At 39.6% G+C, this 25,129-nt stretch overlaps 1 protein-coding gene across 4 annotated transcripts in view; it reads left to right on the top strand.

Moving 5' to 3' along the window:
• LOC145354356 (exocyst complex component 6-like) overlaps positions 1 to 25,129 on the top strand; it is a 159,932-nt gene that overhangs the window by 108,593 nt on the left and 26,210 nt on the right. For all 4 annotated transcript variants that reach the window (XM_080205553.1, XM_080205555.1, XM_080205556.1 and 1 more), the window contains 2 exons: positions 1,804 to 1,945; positions 15,390 to 15,463. In XM_080205553.1, the coding sequence (XP_080061679.1) occupies positions 1,804 to 1,945; positions 15,390 to 15,463 (216 nt within the window). The remainder of the gene's footprint in view (positions 1 to 1,803; positions 1,946 to 15,389; positions 15,464 to 25,129) is intronic.

The following is a 25,129-nucleotide window of genomic DNA, read 5'->3' as shown; positions in this document are numbered from 1 at the left end:
CCTCGCTGCTAAATGTAATTATGTTTTTCACTATTTAGACTTGCTGGTAATATTCAGTGTATTCTAAATAATAATCATGATGCTGGGAAAAATCTTGAGGAAATTGTATGTAGTAAAACACTTGTTTGAAGTGGTATGAAATGTGCTGTTAATTATATCACCCGTGTATTGTACGCATTCAACCTATTTGATTTGCTGTGAAATTTTAACACGCATGGTTTGGCAGCTGTAAGAAATGCCTTGTCTACTTAATTAGTTCTGAAATTTGCAATGATGGTTACTGCATAATTTCATAGATCGTTGCTCTGACAACTTAGCATCAATGGTCACCTACATTTCAGCTGGAGGAAGTACTTGTGAGTGTTTTGGATTGTAAAATGCTGCATGTTCCAGGGGTTTATTAAAAATACATTGATCATATGTACTTTTCATGAAACAAAAGACATATATTGCATGCGTGAGAGGGCTGGAGGAATTTATAGATAGAAATACAAGGCTGATGTGAAATTTAAATAGTTTCATGTCACTTTTAAAACCAATTCTAACATCATGAAAGTAGCAAACTTTGTCTATCCACCAGCACTAACTCATTGTCAAGTAATATGATTTGAACTTCTCAGCATTTTCTACTTACAGCATTACTTCATATGTGGCATTGTATAAGTGATTATACACTGCTGGATTAACAGAATGGATGAACAACGCAGTAGGAAAATCTGTTTTTCATTGGAGCTGGTTAGATTTAACTGCAGCTGGAGCTACTGAAATCTTAAGAGCCCTGCTTTATCTGAATTACGTCCAGCCTCTCTTCTCCATCTCCCATGAACTGATGACACTGTTGTGGCATGACAATGTATTGCATGATTGTAATTCCCAATCATGCATTTTGCATATAGATTATGTAATTGTTACGTATTTAGGTAACAAATTAAGCGTAGGCTTAGATTGGTACTGAACCAAAATAGAAACTTGGCTTCCTCACCAAAGAATACAGATTTTTGTTCCAGTTGCTAAATTCTTGCAACCAGCACAAATGCACATTCCAGCAACAGTCATGAAACAGAAAAATTGAATTGGGGGGGTGGGGGGGAAGACTCGCACAAACAATCAAAGCTGTTTGTTTGGTACAATTTTAGTACAGAATTATTTCTATCATCTGAAGGTAGTAGAAGCCATATTGTACTTGTACAGTGGAGCGTTTTCTAAAACTGACTGTGCTCATTTAATATACTAAACTTGTGAACAGATCGAACTGCTATTCTTTGTATGTTGTCTTCACAAAAACTGTTAAGTGATTTCTCAGTGCTTGAGAAAGGCACAGTACAGTTGCTGGAAGAACTTCCTGTAGTTCATGCATACCATTTCAGCGTCCCATGCATTTTCCTGTACGTACAGAAATGTGCATTTATATAATCATCATTAGCATTAACAGTCAGACCATGAACCACTACTTTGTGATTTTTGTTTTAATTTATGTATTCCGTCAATAGAGGGAGAAAAATCACACCACCATTTCTAAGTGTTTTTTTATATATCCTAAAGTGTATAGGGTTTAAGCCTTTGAGGACGAAAACAACATTTTACCCTAATAATGAAACATAAATGCAAACTATACTACACATTTGTTTGGAATGCAATTTGATGCTCTTTCAGATGCCATGTAATCAACCTTAAATAATATAGATCAAATTGGGATAGTTTGTAAATTGAAGTGTTGTCCTGAAAGGATTAAGCAGATTTTTCAATATGAATTTGTGTAACTGCACTTGCTCTTAAACTGGCTCAATGCTTTACTTTTTCCAGGGAAAAGTAGCCCAAACAGCATGCATGTCAGCCTGCAAGCACCTATCCACATCTCTGATGCAAATGCTCCTGGATGCTGAGGTGAAGCAGATAAGCATGGGAGCCATTCAACAGTTCAACTTGGATGTTATTCAATGTGAACGTAAGTCAAACTTTATTTAGCCTAATGGAGCTGAACAAATTATTATAAGCTCATTACTTTGATCAAACAGAGTTCATGCTAATGCTACATGTGCATAAATCTGCTACTAGAGTTAAAAACCTTTCAGGCTTATGTGATCAGAATAGCATGTGTGAGCACATACAATGATGCATCTTTATTACTCTGGGACAGGGTAGTGACTGACCTAATGGGATTTTTTTCATATAAAATAAATGATTTGCTGTAACTGCTGGTGTTCTGAACAGGACATTATCTGTAGAAAATCCATATTTTAAATGGAGGTTGATCTTCTGTGGCATTGCTCATATCTTTGTAACATTTTCTCTATCTCTTTATAATTTTTTTTGTTACCCTGTCCCTCTTTCTGCCCAATCCACTGTTTTTCTATCTTTCTGGGGCCCTGTCAGATAATTGTTATCATTGCTGTGTCTGGTTTTCTGTTGTGCCTGACCTTTCATGCTATCTGTAAAGTTGTCAATTCTTTGTGAATACCTGTCACTTTGACTTCTATGGCCACAGCAAACAGGGAGAGGGTTTGAATATAGGATCATTATTCACCAATGTATCACCAAAGCCTACACACTCAGGTGTTGGAAAAAGGAAGTGCTACTTGACGTCCAAGAAGAGAACAAGGAGGGATGTGTTTGTGCTATGATCTGGTCCAGCACATAGAACAGCTATCCATGTTTTCTCTTCAGGAAATCAGTAAACCTACCCTGTATGTGAAACATCCCACAGATGACCAACTCTAATCTGAAGGGTAAAATTGTGGCTGGCCACATTTGAGGAGTGATATAGGTCTACATAATTTGCACTTCAGACTTGCCTTTGTGATGAATGTAATTGTGCCTACCCGGAAAGAGGCTGTCTCTAAAAATAGTACAAGAATTTCCTAAAAGGGGGCGCAGATGTGGAATGAGCTCTGGGAGAGGATGGAACTTGGAAGGATAACTGTTGGACCCCATAATTTTCCAAGGTTGGGTGTTTTCTATTGACTGTTGAACCTCACTGCTTCAAACCAGGAATTTGGAGGATGGTTGGATAGGTATTATGGAGTTTCTCGTGATGTACACAACATTCAACGGGTCAGGTGAGATTGAGTAGTTCACAAATTGTTTATTGCAATAGGGTTTGAGATGAGGTCACCATTAACTTAATCTGTTGATGCAGTTAGTGCTGAGGGGTGTATGTGACAGGTTTCCTCAGCTTGTCAGTCTATTTGTAGTAGTTGGCTTTGATATACCAGAGGAGCTTTTCAGTATCCATTAATAGGAGGCTATTTAGTCCTTTCAGTCCTGCATCTGTGCCTTTCATTGCTCTCCATTCAATGCCTTTTGTGTTCAGTTCCTAAATCCTTTACCTTTTGTTCCAGGTCTCTGGGTCTGCAGCTCTTTGTTTTTTAGTATAGGCAAATGTGATGATGTGACTGCTGAGAGACTGTTATGGTACTTTCCCACTGTAGTATGAAGGAAATGCAGTTCAATGTGGAGAAATAGGAGGTCATCTACTTTAGAGCGAAGAAAGACAAATTAGAATATTTTCTTCTTTGTATGAGCCTTGGAGTACCGAAGATTCAAGGGGATTTAGGTGCCCGTGTACACATTACTAAAAGCTTGTGCACAGGTAGAAAACCCAATAAAGGCTAATGGAATGTTGACCCTTAGCTCAAGGGAATTGCATTGCAAAGGTAAAGAAGGAATGGTTCATTTTTACAGAGGCTTGACCAGACCTCTTCTGTAATGTGTTTAGTTTTGGGTGCTGAATATCAAGGAAGACGTATTGGCCTTGGAGGTTGAAACCAGGCTTAAAAGTTTTAAATTCAGGAGAAGTTTCATAAAAATTTGGTTTGTATTCACCTGAATTTAGATGATTGAGGGGTAATTTAAAGAAAATAAAGAACTTGCATTTATACACTACCTTTCACAACCTTGGGATATCTGAAAATACTTCACTGCTTAATAAATATTTAAGTGTAGCCACTGCTGGAGAAAGTGTCGTACAGGGGTACATTGCAGAAAAGGCCCTTTGGCCCATCAAGTCTGGACCAATAATTACCACTGGACATGCTAATCCCATTTTCCTGTATTTGACCCATGTCCTTGAATGTTAGATTTCAAGTGTTCATCCAAATGCCAGGTGTGCAAATATTCGAATTAGGAGCAGGAGCAAGCCACTCAGCTCCTTGACCTTGCTTTCATCAGAAACTTGACTGGACCAACTATATAAATATTACAAACTGGGAATTTTGCAGCAAGCCAATTTACCACCTGATTCCCCAAAGCATGAGCACCATCTCCAAAGCACCAAGTCAGTGTACTTTCCTAGATGAGTAAAATCCAAAAGACTCCATGTCTAACAGCATGCAAAACAAAGCAGTCAATTTGATCAGCGCCCCCCCCATCCACCAATGCAAATGTTCACTCCTTCCAGCATTGGCACACACTGGTAACAGCATGTGCCATCTAGAAGATGTACTGTGGCAACCAGCCAAGACTGCTTTCAATTGTCATCTTCCAAATCATCAACTGACCACCTGGAAGGACAAGGGCAGCAAACAAATGGGAGCACCAGCACCTGCTGGTTCCTTTCCAAGTCACACATCCTGACGTGGAGCCATATAGCCTCTATCTCATGTCACTGGGTCAGAATCTTTGAACCCCTTTCCTAACAGCACCTTGGATGTACCTACAGCACATGAACCATAATTTTCAAGAAGATAGATCACCATCTTGAGGGCAATAAATGCTAGCCTTGTCTTCCCATGAGGTCTCAACTGCAATGACATAATCAGGTAAATTGTTTTAAAGTAATGCTGGTTAAGGGTTAAATGTTGGTCAGGGCAGCGGGGAATCATGGAACCCTACAGTGCAGAAAGAGGCCCTTCGGCCCATCGAGTCTGCACTGAACACAATCCCACCCAGGCCCTACCCACACGTCGCTACATATTTTACCCACTAATCCCTCTAACCAATGCATCTCAGGACACTAAGGAGCAATTTTTTAGCATGGCCATTCAACCTAACCTGTACATCTTTGGACTGTGGGAGGAAACCCATGCAGACACGAGGAAAACGTGCAAACTCCACACAGACTGACCCGAGCTGGGAATAGAACCCAGGTCCCTGGAGCTATGAAGCAGCAGTGCTAACCACTGTTACCGTGCTGCCCCAAATATAGAATATTCCTCTACTGAGTGCCAAGAATCCTTCCTCTATGCAAGAGGGTAAACAATCCTTGGTTTAATATCCCTTTTGAAAGGCTCTGTTCCCTCAGCACTGCACTGAAGTGTCAGCCTAAATTATGTGATCCAGTCTTTGGAGTGGGACTTGAGCCTCTGACCCAAAAGTGGGACTGCTCACCATGGAGCCGTGGCTGACATAATCATGGTCTTGAAAAAGATAGGAATTTATAGGGTAAATGGAGAAATTACTTCTCGGAAGGGGGTTTCTGCATAAGAGGCATAATTTCTAAGTAAGAATTAGACCGGTTAGGAACGTAAACAGGACATATTTTTCGTCCAAACTATTATTGAAGTCTGCACCTATCTCCCTCAACAGGTTGTAGATTGAGTCATGTGAAACAAAGTTAAATTTTTGGTGAGAGACAGTGTTAATGTTTCAGTTCACTGATGAAAGGGAAATGACCTGAAACATGAACTTTCTGTCTTCACATATAGAGTCTGGCCTACTGAGTATTGTCAACATTTGCTATTTTTATTTCTGATTTCAATATCTGCAGTGTACCTTCTTAAAATTTTAGTTTTTGTGTGCAGTTCCTTTTTAAAAGTTTTTGCACAGATGAGGACATGTGCTGTAGCCTTTAGACTGCATCCAGGCAGCTTGGTAAGAACATCAATCCCCACAGTATTTTGTTTGTGATCATTTTTCAGAAACCAAGGGTGTTGAGGAACGTGAAGTAAATGAGACTGACATTGTGATCAGCACAGTCTAATAATGTACCAGGCAGCAGACAAATTTAGCTGGAAGTATGTTAAGTATTAAAGATTGCTCAGCAGGGCAGTGCTGATGTCCTCATACAAACTCAACCATTGCAACACAAAGCCTTTTGAGATGTATATTCATGATTTTCAGAAAACTAATGTCTCAAGCAAGAGGAAGCCTGTTACTGCGGCCATCATAACTTGATTTTCTCAGACCCATTCCCAGAGCTACTTTGAAAAGGGAAATGTCATCAAACAGGCAGGCAGTAGGGGGTGTGCAGATGATCATCTTGTTCCCATGTGGCTTCATTATCATTTGAGGAGCAGGGACAGCCAGTGGGATTGTTGGGAGCAAGCACCTGGGCTTAGCATTTTTCACTTCTGATTAATGAAGTGTCAGTGGGGGGGCTTCATGGTACAATATAGAGGGGTCCCTCGTTGACAAAGTTGATTGACCCCCTGCTTTACTGGCAGGTTACATTTGGAGATGGGTATGGGATGAGTGGTCAGCTGTTTGGGGGATTATTGATTTTATTAGCTGTTGTGCTATGGTTCAATATGAATGTTAACCAATTTTGGAACTACTTGGCTTGAACTACTTGAATAGATTTATGTTGTTGAATGTCACGATGGTTTCCTCATGCTCTCTGCATTAGGGCTCCTCCTAGTCCAAAATACAAGTAGGTGGGGTAGAGATGGGCACAGAAGTGTTTTATTTATAATGTTTTTCCCTGGATGCATTTTGTGCAGTGTGATACTGGGAATGTCTACTAGCAACTTTGAATTCCACGGGAGAATGATCTTGTGCGAAGCTTTGCAGCAGTCGGCATCCTGTGATTTGGCTATTGACCAGATCATTGCATAAATAATGGTCTGTTTCTTCAGTTTATTCCCTTGGTTGTACTTTTTTGTTGAATTGTTTTGGTTAAATTCTTCTTTCCTTTTATGTTGCACAATTCCTACTTTGCATTGTAGTAGCTGGCCTTTTGTTGTTGTTTCCAATCTGCTGAGGCCGCCTCTTGAAATTTTGTTTCATTCTATGATTCTGCAGCATCTTGGTTCTTTCTCTTCTGCTCTCTGGTTGTTTGAGTTTACCTTTTTACTTTTGTTTTCCCCATCAGCCTTCCATTCTCTTTCAATGATTGCTGTGTTGGTGACATGCTTCAGTCAGGAGTTTGGGGTTTCAAAGTTTTTGTTCCTTTTTTAAATACAGCCATCCTTCTGCATACTCACTGCAACAGGAGACTGCAGGGGATCAATTGGGAGGAGCTGCTAGAGGCTTAAGTCAGGGATTTCTTTAAGAAGAGGCCCCTCTGTGCTGCCCCACTGTTACAACCATTAACAGACCAGGAAAGCAGAATACATGTCAGCGTGAAATGACTTGGATGACTATGGATTTCTGAAAGTTTTAAAAATAAATCTGAAACCCTTTGAAACATGTGGGCATGTTGATGGTGGGGCCCCCAGAAGCCCAAGGTATGATTTCGCATCAGTCCGTTGAAGGTTTAAAATCACTCAAATTGGTTGCATCTTTTTGAACTCTATGTAAACACCTAAACAACAACTTGCATTTATATTGCACCTTTTAATGTAGCTGTACATTTTCACTTCACAATTACATCAATCAAGATTTGACTCCAAGCTCCTAAAGGATCAAAAGCTTGGTCAAAGAAATGCGTTTTAAAGCATAGTTTAAAGGGTGATAGAAAGAGACAGAGGTTTAGGGAAGGACTTCCAGAGCTCGGAGCCAACTCGGCTGAAATTGTAGCTGCCATCATTGGAACAATCAAAATCGGAGATGTGAAGGAGGCCAGAGTGGGATGAGCAAAGGTCTGAGGTGGTGGACTACAGAAAGTTATAGTGACGGGAGGGAGAGGTGAAGGAGTTCGAGGACAAAGTTAAGAATTTTAAAATTGAGATCTTGCTGGGTCAAGAGCCAGTGTTGATCATCAAGCACAGGCTTGATAGGTGAACAGGTCTTTTTTATTCTTTCATGGAATGTGGGTGTCATTGGCAAGACCATCCTTAATTGCCTCTGAATTGAATCACTTGCTAGGTTATTACGAGTGTCATTATGAGGCTACTATATTGCTGTGGATCTGGAGTCACGTAGGTCAGACCGAGTAAGAATGGCAGATTTCCTAAACGACATTAGTGAGCTGGATAGGTTTTACAGCAATCAATGAAACTATTACTGAAACTAGCTTTATATTCCAGGTGGTGCAGTAATTAGCACTGCAGCCTCACAGTGCCAGGGACATGGGTTCAATTACCAGCTTGAGTCACTGTCTGTGCAGATTTTGCACATTCTCCCCATGCCTGCATGGGTTTCCTCCCAGGTGCTCCAGTTCCCTCCCACACTCATGATGTGCTGTTTAGGTGCCTTGACCATGCTAAATTCTCCCTCAGTGTACCCGAACAGTCACCGAGTCTGGTGACTAGAGGATTTTCACAGTAACTTCATTGCAGTGTTAATGTAAACCTACTTGTGACACTAACAAATAAACTTTAAATTTCCCCAGCTGCCATGATGGGATTTAACCCATGTCCACAGTGCGTTAACCTGAACCTCTGGATTACTTGTTCAGTAACATCACTGCTATGCCACCATCTTCCCTCTTGGTGGAAGTTAAAATATTTAAGTTCAGCAGTAAGCCTGAAAACAGTCATTAACTTTGTATTTAGTGTTGTGTACTTTGTTTTCTAATCAATGAAAAGAAAATACTTCATGAAAAGTCTCATTTGAATAATTATATAATCAACTCCAGTTTATAAATTCATTTTCTAGACTTTAATTTCGTTCATATGCTAGAATATTCCAGATCCCTGTTTGCAATGTTTGAAAATAATGGTTAGTGATAGCATGCTATGGTTGACCTCAGTCCCTCTGAAATGCAGAATAGCCAGGGTTCTTTTGATCCCTGCTGGAAGAATGGTTCAGGTTTGGTAGTGATTTTTGCCTTTTTCCCATCTTCTTCCCCTCTCATGGCAAAAAAAAAGTTGGTGAACGCTGAAGGTTCAGTTACAGTAACATGCCAAAGGACAATGGGCACCAGTTGTAGCCCAGCAAGTCAGGCGTTATGACTTAGTTGGAGCAGAGGAAATTGAACTTGAATTGTAACTCAGGGATAGTGTTTTTAAGTAAACAGTTGAGTGTGATGTAGTCTGAATGTTTATAGTTGTGTGGCCAGGAGGCTTTTTAATAAAAGCAAGTATTTTCAGTGAGAATATTTTCAATATATATTAATATGTATAATGTTTCTACATTTAATATGTTGAAGGATCTTTCAATAAACTTTTGAGAAAGTTGTTGGTCAGTTCTGCTTAAAGCAATGTTGCCTGTTATAAATTGCGTTCATTAAACAAAAGCTGAGACAAATTAACTGAAATTTGGAGTATGGCTGCCAGGACAGTAAATAGTTGAAGCTTACTTGGTTGAGCATTTGTGGCTACTGTCAGATGTACATTCCAGAAACCACAGTGCTGCCTGTGATTTATGTTTGAACTTAGTGCCCTCCTCCAGTCTTTGTGTATGACATTTTCAGGATTAATGGTCACATGAGTGACATTTCCATTAGCACCCTATATGTGCAAATAACTCACAAATGGCAGGTAACTTCCTTTATTGTAATTGATAAATGTGCTTAAGGGTTTAACTTGCACAGGAGGAATGGTATCCACTGAAAGTCATGTTATGTTTAAATGTCAGCTATATTCAAATCCTACCACCTTTTTGTAAACAGAGCTGTTTCAAAAGTCAATACTAAATGCAGAGGCTTAAACAAAATAAGTGTTTTTGTTCCCCAGAAATACATTTAAAAATTCTAGTTTTCCATTCTGCTTAAGTGCCATTTGTTAACAGTCAACTTGGGTGTTTTTTTTTAAGCCAATACATTTCAATATTTGCTTTGTAATTCAGAACTGGGCCACCAGTTTCTTAGCAATGTTACTATACTGTGGAAAATCCACTTAACCATACATTTTTACACCATGGGAGGTGACCCTTGTTCTGAGTCGTACATTGTGTTCCTGGATCCATCTTTCTGGCATCAACAGGCTTTGTATTCCGCAGCATCACTCCACAAATTTCCAATGAAATGCTCGTCATAAACGTGGTTTAAGTAATTGGCTCACAATACCCAAAATACATAAAAGAAAGAAAACAATTCATGTCTTTGGCAGGGGGAAGAAAATGAAATGTTATACTCTTGAGTTTAAAGATATGCCTAACACAGTTTATTCAACTTGCAAAAACTCAACTGTGTTTAATGGCTAAATACCTATTCCATTAAAAATTCACACATAATTGAAAACCAGGATGGCAATTCCTTTTGATAGTCAAAATTTCTAAGAGATTTTATTTTGCAAGATTTTGAGTTCTGAGGAAAAATGGTGAATTAAATGCACTTGTGTGTGGATTGGCACCTTGACATGGTGGAAAGACATTCCAGTGATTCTTTGTCAGGAGGTCCTTGCAGGGCCACTCATAGTGGCAGAGTTGAGGAGAGGTGCCAGGCAAAGTGCAGTCCAAAAAGGCATCCACAGCAGAACAGTCAAAGAAATACTATGTGTCTCACTGTCTGCCAAGATGGAACAAGAACACCGACGTCATTAGTGTACGCTTAAACTGGACCAGCTGATGGGCAACGTGACAGCTCAGTGACTACCGCTGTTTGCTGTGCAGATACATGGATTTGGGCCAGTGTCTGTGGGAGTTTGCACATCCTCCCCATGCTTGCGTGGGTTTTCTCCAGGTGCTCTGGTTTCCTCCCACACCCCAAAAACGTGCTCTTGGGCTGATTGGTGTTAACAAATTGTCCCTAAATTAGGCATCCCTCAATATGGTTATAATTCTCTAAATTTGCACACCTTCATTGTGGAGTCCAATAGGCGTAGACAAAGGTCATAGGTAGAAGAGGGCACTCACTGGTAAAATGAGGACGTGGGCTTGTAGGGCCGAAGGGCCTGTTTCCTGTGCTGTGGTGTTCTTTCTTTCTTTAAGAAGGTTGCCTACTGCATCAGATGTGCAAGCCACTCTCAATCTCTTTTGGTTTTTCATACGAGATGTTCAGCCTGCCTGAGTGTTGTCAAAACAAAACTTGTATATCGACCATATCTGGTCAGCCAAATTTTCATTCTTGTATGCATGTTGAAGGAGAGAATATGGAATTAGTTGAGCGCTTCCAGTATCTTGGCAGCCACCTCTCAAAAGGTCCTTGTTGAGATCTAATGCCAGATCAGCTGTGCCAATTCAGTCTTACACAAGTTACAATAGGGAGTGCTTGATGACAAAGTTGCTGCAATCCCACCAAAAGTCCTAGAGTATACGGTAGTTATCATCACTCCTGTATTATGCTAAAGAAATTCCATCAGCAATACTTCTGCGTACTTCAGGTTTTAATGGTGGGGGACTGCTAAGCAAATGTAAGTTTTCTTGAAGATGGGTCCAGTAGCATTCCAGTAAAACTCCTACAAAATCAATCTGAGCTGGACTTTTTTCACTATCACCGAAAAGTATCTACACAAGATCATGTTCTGTTAAAATGGTCAACGTTTCAGAGGAGCACAAAGAAAATGCTTCAAAGGCACACTGAAGCTTGCCTTGAAGCCGAGGTGGAATTGACCTCAATGACTGAGGATCTTGCTCCCAGTCATTCAGAATGGCTGTAACTTGCCAGTCAAAGCTGCATCACGTTTTGAGTCGCGATGCAGCAGCAGAGAAGGAAAGAAAAGGAAGCAAATTCTGCATTCCAGATCCCACTACTCTGAGACATACTGTCCCATGTGCCCAAAAATCTGTGCATCAAGAATTGGCCTGTTCAGTGACATGAATCGAAAGATAACATTGATAAATGCAATTTAATAAAACCATTATTTGTTTGAATGATGAATTTACCCAGTTTATTTCTTGTGATTAAAAAGAATGTTGGAAAGCTGAAGTAAAAACAAAAACTAATAGAAAGATAGTAGCTCTATGCAACTGTACAGGGTACTGGTGAGGCCGCAGCTGGAGTACTCTGCAGTTTTGGTCACCGCATTTGCGGAAGGATATATTGTCCTTGGAGGGAGTGCAGAGGAGGTTCACTAGGCTGATACCGGAGATGAGGGGGTTGGACAATGAAGAGAGACTAAATAGACTGGGTCTGTACTTGTTGGAGTTTAGAAGGATGAGGGGGGGGGGAATTTTATAGAGACGTATAAAATAATGAAGGGGATGGATAGGGTAGAGGTAGAGAGATTCTTCCCACTCAAAGGATAGCAGGATTAGAGGGCACAGCCTCAAGATGAGGGGGAGCAATTTAGATCAGAGTTGAAGAGGAACTTCTTCACTCAAAGGGTGGTGAATCTCTGGAATTCTCTGCCCATTGAAGTGGTGGAGGCTACCTCTCTAAATATATTTAAGTCACGGGTAGATCGGTTTTTGATAGGGGAATTAAGGGTTATGGGGAGAAAGTGGGAAAGTGGAGCTGATCCACTTCAGATCAGCCATGATCTTATTGAATGGTGGGGCAGGCTGAAAGGGCTATACGTGGCCTTCTCCTCCTATTTCTTATGTTCTATTTCACCTGTAGTCTGTGGGAAGCAATTTGAATGAAAAATCTCACTCAACCTTAATCCATTTTTTCGGTTTACAGATGCTGATGGCCCTCCTGTGTATTTATTTTGTTTATTTCTTTTGGTATGCTTCAGGTACCAGGGTTGCAATTCTCCCGAAGGATTTCGCAATGTTGTCCCTGGTGGGAAAACTGGTGAGATTCCTATTGGGTGGGTTTGCGCCATCCAGATTGCAGCCCACTCGCACTTAGTCATTTTGTTTGGAGCTTGGGGGGGAATCCTGCTGGCAAAGATGTGTGGATCTGAAAGATGCTAGCAAGGTGATTTACAGTCCGAACTCTGGCCGGGGGGGGGGTGATTCACGCAAATTGCCCCCCCCCCCCCCCCCCCCCCCCCCAATCAACATTGGTTGCTGACCTTATTCTTGTGTGTTGGAGTAGAACAAAGGGGCTTCAGGCTTGTTTCAGATTAAGTGCTACAGAAGTATGTCACCCACACACACTTCCTTGAACATAGCAAACGTTCTGTTACAATGTTAACTCTCCCTTAACCCCCTCCTTTAATTTTTTTTGATTGTTTTAAACTTTTATGGCCTCGTTATCACCACCTTACCGACTAATGGAAGCAATCCAGCTCAAATTTGTCATAAATCTTCAGAATCTTTTGAAACTTCAGTATCCTAATTTATCATCTCTAAGTATAACCCTTTATCTCTGATGCCACCCAGGTCATTCTGGCACTGATCCTTCATCATTCCTTTTTATATCAAGCCTAAAGTGAGGGTCCAAAACTGTACAGTGTCTTACCAGCTGTAGCTTATGCACAAGCATCAGCATATCATCTTGGATTTTGTATTGTTTGCTTTAAGATGCAAACAGCCATTATCCTATTAATCTGTATGAAAGCCAAGCTTTGTATATTCCTATATCTGCCATCAGCTACTCCTGCTTAAAATATTTAGGTGAGCATTCTTTGGTGTCTTGGTTCAAAAAGGCAGTTTGGAAAATAGATCCAGATGTATGTCCTTTGGTTTGGAAGTAGCATTTTCAACTGGTTTTGTGCAGATTGGTGTCTCTCCCTTTTGAGCCTCTTGTGACTGAAGTATTCACATTTTACAGCCTTAACTGAATTGACATTTGAACACACAGCACTTTGAACACTTGGATTTTCTGCCAATGCTTAATTTAGACCTAGAACCTGTGATTCTGAATTTTAATTTGCCTCTGATGTTTGCATAATACATCTAAATGGCACTAGCCTTCAATTAGAACTTAACATCTGCCAAGCTTGACAAGATAATTTGTTAAATATATGTTGCATTGCTATTATCTTGCTCATTCCAGCTATTCTATAGCTACTTCCTGGGTGCAACTAAAAGCAGTTATTGTGGATGGTATAAAAACAGACATTGCTGGAAAAACTCAGCAGGACAGTCAGCATCTGTGGAGAATGCAACAAAGTTAATGTTTTGATTCCAATATGACTTCAAAATATTGTGGGTGGTATTTACAAATCATCCACATGGAATAGCCCACACATTTTGACTAACGTCTCTTCAGATTGAGCAATAGAAGACATTTTATTCGGCTTGTTGGTTCTGAGTTGGAGTTTCTCTTTGCCCTGTATGGAATTATTTCTCTTCATTCTGCTTATTAATTGGTCAGTCTCCAGCAATGTGGAGGATTGATTTGGAGAAGAAAAGTTATTTTTGAGGTTGGCTTCACTTTTTTTTCTTAAGGGGCATCTTCCACATGCTCACTTTCACACAGCTATCCCTTGCACCTTGTGGAGAATGCAAATTGACGGGTCTGTTTTTTTTTCAGGAAATGCCTTAAGACACAAGCTTCGGTGCAGAGCTCACCTTGCATGGTGCACATAAGTCAGAAGGGTCACATGGGAGCATCATTATCATCCTTGCAGCAAAATGTATCTAGGGGGAGACTGGCTCACCATGTGACTCTTTCAAACAAACCTAGCTTGATATCTTTCTACTGAGGGGACGTGGTTGGGAATGGGGTGGGTGAGGTGTGGAACCAATGGGATTGGCATCTTTACAATGAATGCATTTGCATATGACTTCACATAATTGATTTAAGCAAGATAGAAATGCCAAATACTCTTGATTCTAAATGACATGACATACACATTTGTTGTGTAGACACTCTTTTTAAGACACTGTCTTTTGTGAGGATTGATAACTCCTATTTGCCAGATTATAATTGTCTGAAAGGAAAGTGTTCTAGTAGCCTTTAATTGTAGGATTTCCAATTGGTCAAGCTTTCTTTTTTCTTTATAATCATATTTAAACAGCCACTCTAAAATGGATTTGTATTAAGTTCCATTATCAGAAATGTCTTGGATGGCAAGAACAGACATTCCATTTAAGTACAGATTGTAGTGCTTAGAGCATTCCACCTGTTGTCTGCATGTTAAGCTAGTTCCCACCCTACTGTCTGTCTTTAATTGCTGTTTGGCTAGAGGTAGGATTTTTATTGAACAGATGCTGTAACAAAGCAGATGTTTAAAAAATATGTTGACAGCCATGGAATTGGTATTTTCTCAAAATGCTTTTATAGTCATTCACCCTGTGGACCAAAATAATTGAGGTGAATTGTCAGCCCACTTACCAGAGCAATATCACTACTTATAAAAATTTGTGCACATGATTGTGCAGAAGTATCACATTGTCATCAAACAAGACTGAGCAATCTAAATTATTCATATGTTGCAAATTTTTGTTACAGGAATTGATTTAATTGATTTGGACTTTTTTTTTCGTGCAAAAGAGAAACAGGAAATTAAGTTTTAGGCCTTCATTCATGACGATCTTTAGTCAAAATTAATATGCTTCAGAAAGCTGCATAAATTGTATAAATTTACCATATTTCTGCCTCGGTTAATTTTTCCCCCTTTAATCTTTACTTCCAGTGTTTGCTAGTTCTGAGCCAGTGCCAGGATTCCAAGGGGACACCCTGCAGTTAGCATTCATCGACCTCCGACAAGTAAGGCTTTGAGATTATTTTTCCTTGATGAGTGATGCTGAGACCATTGGTAAAATATCAGTCGTTGATGCTGCCGGTTAGCTGGTTTACTTGTTTTTTAAGAAGCTGTGTCCGTGTCAACTTTAGTGGATTATAATGCTGTGAACCGTGACAAAAGTGCTGCACACACTGGTAGTGGTGTGTTGAACAGAAGATTTTGCTTCAAATAAACCCTTGTATTTAATTTCCCTCTTCTCCTGTGAGTGACTGGTTTTAATGCTGCCTAACATAATTTTTAAGATGGGATTACTTTCCCAAGTCCTGAGAGTTAAACAAACATATTCTTGGTTAGGTAGCATGTAAATAAACCAGTTTTTTCCTAACAACATGGAAGTAAATTAATATTTAAAATTGAGATTGACAGAACAATTTTTTGATAAGACTATCACGTGGCATAGTAATAAGTCATGCATGACCTAACTAAATGACAGGAGATACTCCAGGAGCTAAATAGCCTGTGCAATGAGAGTGGGCCATTCAACCTCTGGAGCATGTTCTGTCATTTAATTAGGTCATAATACATAAACTTAAAATATTTAGACCTTCCAAAGTGTTACAAATAGGGAGTCAAAACCAAGCACAGGAATGGTCTAAACTAGCTTTAAGGGCAGGGGGAGAGATAGTTAAGATTGGAAAAGGAATGGTGAAAGGAACCCAGCAAGGTTGGCTGCAATCAGCCTGGCAGTGCTAATAGGGGTGGGTGCAGAAAGAGGTGAGCTGCTCTTCACCAAAACAAGGTTCAATGGGATATTTCATCCGGGACATTCAAACTCCGGTCTGTAAGATAAGTTCATGTCTGTAAGATAAGTTCATGTCAATGCTGGAAGGAGTAGGTAGATTGTGAGTCAGTGATCCCATTCTTTAATTTCTTTTTAGTTATGAGAATGTATATTGAGGTCTTGTGGCGCAGTGGATAGTGGCCCTGCCTCTGATTTCGAAATGTGGCTAAGCACATTAAAATGATTTGCAGGTTGATATCAAAATATTTCAATAACAAGGTATAAGAGTGGGAGAAATTCCTGGTCAGTCATCTGATGAAAAGCAAGTTGGAGCCTCTGTCATCACTGTCTATCTCCAGATTACAACATACCCCACAGCAATTGGGTGAATTGTAACACACGAGGCTAATGCCATTTTGTGGTTCTGTGGTTGAATATTTGATGATTAGATTTTTTGAACTTTGAATTTCTATTTGATGAAGGATTTTTGGTTAAAAGTCAGAATCTCTGCTTAGTGCAAGGTTTAGAATCAAGGGAATGGAATGATTACAATAAAGGGATTTCTGCTCCCATGTTAAGTCTTTGGAACGTAATTGGGGTGAGGATTAACTTTGTTTTCATATTCCTGCCCTGATAGTCTAGGTAGTGTTTGGGGAAGGGGAGAAGTAAATGTTAACTCAAAATTCAAAATTTTTCCTCTAAAATCATGAGTGGGGTGGTGAGGGTGTGGTGGGAAGAGTTGGTCAAAGTTTGGAATATTAGGTCTTCTTTACTTCAATAAAGCGCACAGCTTACTCAGTGTCCAACTTGCGTTGCCCAGTACATCAGTCCAGGTATTGAAACAGTTTTCTTCAAAATAGCTGGCCTCGTGTTCAACTTCTGGGCACATGATGAGTTTCAGCATGTTTTTCAAGTTCCCTTTATTGCCAGCCCCCAAAAAAAGCCATGCCCTAGCACATGTCAAATGGCATGCCTGGTTTTCCGGCATTTCTCAGTATTTCCCTTCAAATGTTCAGCTCGTAGAATGTGATATCTGGAATTTTATTTGGAGTGAGTGACCTTTTGGGATCTCAAGCTTGTGAAAAATATCCATTGTGCACCTTTACCAACATGTCCGACAGGCTTCAAGGAAGGGGTTACTGCAGCACCATCTGGTGGGCTAAGTTAGGAATCCTACCGAAGTTTCAGAGGCTTAAATCGGTTGGTTGGTTACATAGCATCAGGTGGGTCACCACTTAGACTCACTAATATTTTGGCCGCAATATAATTAGATGTTTCAACTATGCATCATTTTAATATAAAATACTTCCAAAATCCCCACTAACTGCACTTGTACCTCCATTTGAGTCTCATTTATCATGTTTCCATCCTCCGCAGCACAAACTGTCGCGAACAGTCACCAAACAATATTTGCTCTGTGACTAGGATACATTGTCTTCCTGACCCCTCTACAACTTTCAAAACAATGGAGCACATCCTCCTGCTCCATCGCTTTGCTTCTCTTGTCCATGTCAGTGGAACTTGCATCATGTAGTTCCTGTCATAGTCAAAGTATCTCCAACAATGGCTCCTCTTTCTGGCCTTCTCACCATTAACTTTAGAGTTTTTTAAAATCAAATTTTGTCTCCCTCTTCTTTCTCAGCTATATACTGCTCCTTGCAATATTATCCACAAACAAAGAGTTAACTACCAAATAAATGAATGGGTGGTTGTGAAGTGCACTTCACTTCCTAAAGTGATTCACACCCAATGAAGTAATTTTGGAGTGTAATCACTGGTGTGTAAACAAGTGCAGCAGCCAACTTGTACACAGTAAGGTCCCATAAACAGCAATGAGATTGTTTTAATATAGTGGTGTGGTTGAAGGATTAATCAAAACAGCTCTTCCTTGTTGACTAATGTCTCAGGATTTTAATGCTTTGACTTACCAGCTCTGTTGCATTTTCATCTGAAATACAACCCCCATCATGTTTTGCTGAAGCTGAGTTCTATCCTTAAATTTCTGGAGCGAGGCTTGAATTTTCAACTGATTCAAAGTTGACAGTGGTACCCACTGAGCCAAAGCTAACATTTGTACTGGGTTAACGAGCAGCCCTACCTCCCCATTACCTCTCAAACATTCTATTCTCTGTGCTCTGTCTGCTTGTCTGATGTTCACCATCACAAACTGCCTGTCAGTTGCTCCAGTTCCTTTCACAGCCCCTGTCATGGAGTCAACCATATGATTTGCACCCTCAACATCATTTATTTGACCTCTGGCTGGGCTTCCTCTCCACTGTATAGCACAGAGGGAGGCCATTTTGCCCATTCTCCCTGTGCTAACTCTTTGAGAGCTATCCAATTGCTCCCACAGCACTGCTCTCTTCCCCAGAGTCCTGTTTAAAAAAAAAGTGTTCCACTTCAATTATTTATCCAATTCCCTTCCAATAGTTATCCAATCTACTTCTACCATCATTTCAGGCAGTATGCTCCAGATCGGGATCGCTGCCTTTAAGAGAAATACTACTAGTTACCTAATTTTTTTTGACCATCTTAAATCTAAAACCTGTTTCCTCTAGTTACTGATCCTTCTGCACAGCAAGTTTCTCCTAATTTATTCCATCGAAGCCTTTTCATGTTTTGAAACACTTGAAATAAAATTTCCTAATTCTTTGTGCTGTAAAGAGAGCAATTCCTAGTTTCTCCAGTCTCAACCTTGGTATCGTTCTATGACGTCTCTTTTGCATCCTCTAAAGCCTTGTTATCTTTCATGAAGTATGGTACCCCAAATTGGACGCATTTTATAAAGGTTTAGCATGATGCTCTTGCTTTTTGTGTCCCATGCCAGTTATTAAAGACAAAGACCTCAAATTATCTAGCCACTTTCAAAAAATTTTTGTACGTATTCCCTAGTCTTTCTGCTCCTGCACCCCTTTAAAATTTTACCTCTTTTATATTGCTTCTCCTTATTCTTATCAAAATACATCACTCCACATTCCTCTGCATAAATTTCATCTGTCAGTTTATGTCCTCCTGAAATCTGTTACCATCATCCTCAGTATTTACTACTTTTCCTAGTTCTGTCATCTCCAAACTGAAATTTTTGTCAAGCATACTCAAGTCCAGATCAGAAATATATATCAGAGCATTGGTCCTGCCACTGACTCCTAAGAAATGCATTATGAACTTTCCTTCAGTCTGAAAGCAATTATCCATCACTGCTTTCTGTTTTCACTTCCCTGCCAATTTTATATCCACTGTCCTCATTCCATAGGTTTTCATTTTGCTTACAAGTCTATTTTGTCCTTTGTCTATAAATTGCAGAATTTGCCCCTCTATTCTTTTTCACCATATTGTGGCTGACAGTATTCACCCACCCAAATGCACTTCAAACCCATCTTGGACTGCTTTGCATTGACCCCACCCACCCCCCGCTTGAAAAAATATGATCCAATTATGAACTATTCTTTAGTGTAATGCTATTTGTGTCTCCCACCCTCTGTGTGCCCTGATTCTCTTTTCAGATGGTGCCCTTCCTGATGTCAAGTTTATTTAAATTTTTTCTACAGCGCTAGTTGACACTTGTAATGGTGTTTTATATGTGTTAGGTGTACTTGTGCAAATATTTTGTTTAGATGCATACAGTTTTATTATAAAAATATCATTTTTGTATATGCCTAATTCTCCATGCAGCACTCTGAGATACTTTAGATTAAACTTGCTCATTTAATTGTTATTACATAGTTTTAGTATAGTGTTCTCATAAGGAATCATGCAATTTGCCATTAATCAAAGCTTAAATCCTCACTCAGCTTTTCTTCCCTGAGTGACGATATGTTGGGAATGCAGAAGAACACAAGCACTTGTGTAAATCAGCATCCACCTGTAGCAGGAATACCATGTGCCAATTTCCCTGTCATACAATCCTATGATCCATTTATTTTTTAATGTGATGGATGACATTTCTTTTCAAACAGGCTGTGCAGGAAACAGTGCCTTTTATAAGGAACGTCTCCATAGGGTCATCTGGCTGTTTCATGTACTGTTCTCCAGTTTGAATTTGATACTCTGCCATGCCTTCAAGGTTCTGAAAGATAAGGAAGTAGGTCCAGTGGTCAGATTTTACCTGCCCACCCTGACTGTGCCCTAGGGTTAGGCTCTTGATACTTGCACTGCTTTACAGAAGAGTTGATGACAGGTAGAGACTGACACTAAGGAAAGCTTGAGCCAAATCAAAGCTGAAAGGCAAGAGGCTTGGGATTGGATGAGAAGCTGTGGCTAAAAGATAGATCATCAGGATTGCCCTTTTCAGAAAAGTAGGTGACCCAAGATTGAGGGGTCATGATCCCACTGCCAATCATTTGATCACTAATGGAAGTTAGCTGTCTCACTAGCAGCTCCCTTTTTCCCTTACTTTAGGCCGTGGATGTGAAAGATTGGTTGGAATCTGGGAACAAGCCCAGTTTAAAAATCTTGAATGAAACCAAATGAATGTGAAATTGCAGAAATTCTAGAAAATCAACAACATATTTAAATTGCACAAATGTTTTAACTTTCATGAATGAAATTTTGCATGTATTAAAGGTTATTTTTCAGAGGACTTTAACTAATGTGCAAAGTCTGTACTACTTAATGTTATTTTTCACACACCGTTGCTAATAAAAATGGTAGTGTAGTGCATTCACGGGGCTTCTCTATCTAATGGGAAAGTCAGAGCATTGATCCTGTCCAACAGGAACATTGATTTTGCAAGGCTCAACAACTATTTCAGTTCCTGTCAATCAGTTCCTCCCAACACAAGTGGTCATTTGGTTTATTAGCTCTGTAATCTTGTACCATGTTTGACATCTTTTACTGGCAAGCATGAAGAGCATTTGTCAGTTGAGGGCAGCAGGTCAAGATTGAATAATGAAGGTGAGGGGATGTATTTTATAGGGACCAAGACCAAAAGTGCAGGGCTGCAAAGGGTACAAGTGAAGATTGGACAAATCAAAAGGGTGCCATTGTGGGGAAAAAAGGAACGCTGGGGTTTGAGTAGACTGCTGCAATTATACAGCAAGCTTCATTAATGTTGTGCCTTATGTCACAAGACATCTATATACAAACCTAGAAAGTTTGCAAAATCTAACAGTTAAAATTATAGTGCTTGACGATACATGATTAAACAGTGTGCCTGGCTTTTGATTTGATTTATTATTGTCACATGTATTAGCATACAGTGAAATGTATTGTTTCTTGTGTGCTACACAGACAAAGCATACCGTTCATGGAGAAGGAAACGAGAGAGTGCAGAATATAGTGTGACAGTCGTAGCTAGGGTGTAGAGATAGACCAACTTAATGCAAGGTAGGTCCATTCAAAAGTCTGATAACAGCAGGGAAGAAGCTGTTCTTGAGTCAGTTGGTACGTGACATCAGACTTTTGTATCTTTTCCAACGAAAGAAGATGGAAAAGAGAATGTCTGGCGTGCATGGGGTCCTTGATTATGCTGGCTGCTTCACTGAGACAGCGGGAAGTGTAAGACAGTCAATAGATGGGAGGCTGGTTTGCATGATGGATTAGGTTATGTTCACAACCTTTTCTACTTTCTTGCAGTCTTGGGCAGAGCAGGAGCCATACCAAGCTATGATGTAACCAGAAAGAATGCTTTCTACGGTGCATTTGTAAAAGTGGTGAGAGTCGTAGCTGACATGTCAAATTTTCTTAGTCTTCTGAAAAAGTAGAGGAATTGGTGGGCTTTCTTAGCTATAGTGTCGGCATGGGGGGAAACCAGGACAGGTTGGTGATCTGGACACCTTAAAATTTGAAGCTTTCTTTTGAAAGCATCAGAGAGAGGAGCAGTGTTAATGTTTCAAGTCCATGACCTTAGAGCTGCTTTCTCCCTAGACGCTGCTTGATCTAAGTATTTCCAGCATTTTTGATTTTTTTTTCTTGTTTTAGTTCACATTTCCAAAATATTTTTGCTCTTGTGTCTGTGAGCGGAGAATACCTATTCCTCTCCACACATGCTGCTTATCCTTCTGAGCATTTTCTAACATTTTCTGTTTTTACTTAATGTGTCATTTATCTGCAGTCCTCTGAATGTCTTCTGAATTATGATGCAGTCCTCTTTATTTGCAAAATTTTGCAGATTACCTTCATTTTCTAAGCCTAGATCATTTATTTGAGATTTTTAGCATGGGCCCTGCAAGATGCAGGTTTCTGACCCACATGCTCATTGTCTTTAGTGCGGAAAGTTAAGTTGAATATGGTAGCTTAGTTATGGTATTGAACAATGATCCAATTGTTGTCCGCTTCCCAGGAACTAATTGAAAATTTAGACAGTTTGATAGGAGAGGTTTGTTAGAAAACATTTTTTAGCCTCTTCTCAAAACTGTCAGAAATGCCCTAAAATTTTTGACATAAAGTCATATTATGCATTTACTCTGTGACTATCTCAAAATATCATAATTTAGAAGTGACCCAATATCTTGGCACAATTTAAGCTAAAATTTACATTTTTATTGTTGTGGCTATACTGTACAGCCCATGGGTATCTGATTAAGGGCTATAATGTCATAATTGTCACATAAAATGATCTTACCAGGTTGTACTCTTAAGGGCTCAGAACTTGAGGAATATTTAATTACTTTGCTGCAGTCATTTTTTTGCTGAAAACCTGCTGCGATTACAGTAATTAGTATGTTGCTAACGTGTTTGACTGTAATTCCATTGTAACATTTTGGAACATTGATCAAAATTGCTCAAAGTTTTCTCTTTATATCATCAAAATCTGTCAATTTAAGTACAGCCTTGTAACTTGATACAATTGTTGTTGAACATGCATGTTCAAATTAGGAATACAAATTTTAAAGAATGAAAAAGGTATTTTGACTTTTTTAAAAAGTTAAGATAACAAATTAGGTTTTGACACTTAAACATTCTGAATGCCAGTTTGAATTTAAATAAAAATTTGTGAAAATGCAATGTTTAAAGCTCTGGTATAACAAATAATCCTAAGGCTTTGAGAAATTTTAGAATCACTATAAATATAAAAGGGTTTTAATGTGCTTACGTGAGCAAATGATGCATAAATCCACATTAAACATGGCATCAAAATGTAATTAAAATTAGTATTCTTCCCCCTGTTCAAAAATGTTTCCTTTATAACAGTCCCATAATATTTGTAACACAGCTTTTTTGGACTTTGCATTTCAAATGTTGATCTGATCCTTGCAACTCCTTTATAAATTTAGCCTAGTCAGTTACTTATGATCTATAGAAAGATTTTTGCAATACCAACTGAATGCTATCTTCTGTGTTGCCTAACTGCAGTTATCCAGTTAACCTTCCATGAGATTGAGATTAACTGAAATGTTTAAATGCTGCTCCCAGGCCAATAAGATGTTGTTCACTCACTCAGATCTTGCCTCCTTGCACAAAAACCAAAGCAATGACTGGGATGTATGCATTGTTTGCTCTTCCAAGGACTTGTTCTCTCATTTTTAAATATCTGTCTTGCCTGTACTCAAAATCCTAATTGAAAATTTAAAACTGCATTCCGTAATAGCATTGCTTTTCAAGATCACAACACGGGCAAAAGGAGTGTTTGTGGATGAGATAAGCTATCCTCTTCATCCCAAATGTCTTCCATTTGCTTAAATTTTACACTTGCCCCTGAAAATCTTAACTAACCCACAGATGACACCACAAGGCCTATTAAAAGTAGGCACTCAACTTTTCCTTCTCCGACTTCGACTTTGACTTCAGAACATTTCCTTCATAGGGAACACTCATTAAATGAAAATGAAGGGACCTCAGCGTACTATAGAGGAGAAAATTGACCAGAATTCCAAAGTCTAGTTATTATCCAGTGGTGCCATTTGTGGCCCAGATGACTACACCCCATCTATTCATCTGCTGCTGAAAGCCTCATTCGTGCTTTTTTTTAAAAGTTTGTTTATTAGTCAGAATAAGCCTCTTATATACACTTAATGAAGTTATTTTATACTTCCCCTACTCGCTACAGCCCGGCTCCTGTTTGGGTCAATGCACCTAACCAGCATGTCTTTATTACTTGCAGACATGTCTGACACACTTCCCATTCTTCTTTATAACCTTGAAGCTGTCTAGTTGGGAGTCCTAATTTACACCGATTTGGATTTGCCCATTGCATGTGTGTGTGTTGACATACATTGACTCCACCTTAAGCAGTGACTCCATATTAAGCAATGCCTTGATTTTTCTCTCTCTGTTCACATCATTGTTTCCAAATCTCTACATGATGTGCTTATCCTTTCCTATCTCTAATCTCCTGCAGCTCCACAGTCTTGTGAAATAGCTGCACTTTGATTCTAGGCTTTAGAGTAATCCCAATTTTAATCAATCCTCCATTGGTGACCATGTCTTAGCACTTGGTGGGTGCTGAGCTCCTGAATTTGCTCAATATCCTGTATGCCTCACCACCTTTCTTTGCTCTAACTTTGACCAAGCTTTCAATCACCTGACCTAATGTCTCTTTGTAGATCGGATGTCAAGTTTTGTTTTATCATTTTCCTATGAGAAACCTAGAAATGTTTTATAATGTTGAGGGTGCTATATAAATACAAGCTGCTGTTGTTTAGTGTTGGATGAGGATAGGATTTGGTTGGGATGGCCTCCATAGTAGAATAGCTAGTTGACACTTGCTGCCATGACCATCATTGAACATAAGAACATAAGAAATAGGAGCAGGAGTAGGCCATCTGGCCCTTCGAGCCTGCCCCGCCATTCAATAAGATCATAGCTGATCTGTCGTGGCTCAGTTCCACATTCCCGCCCTCTCCCCATAACCCTTAATCCCCTCGCTTATCAAAAACCCATCAACCCGCGTCTTAAAAATATTTAGCAAGGTGGCCTCCACCACTTCAATGGGCAGAGAATTCCAGAGATTCACCCTTTGAGTGAAGAA

Source organism: Carcharhinus amblyrhynchos, chromosome 17 (genome assembly GCF_965287045.1).
Source record: "Carcharhinus amblyrhynchos chromosome 17, sCarAmb.v2.hapA, whole genome shotgun sequence".
NCBI lineage: Eukaryota > Metazoa > Chordata > Chondrichthyes > Carcharhiniformes > Carcharhinidae > Carcharhinus > Carcharhinus amblyrhynchos.
The sequence above is the reverse complement of the archived record's forward strand: the minus strand, read 5'-3'. Positions and strand labels throughout refer to the sequence as shown.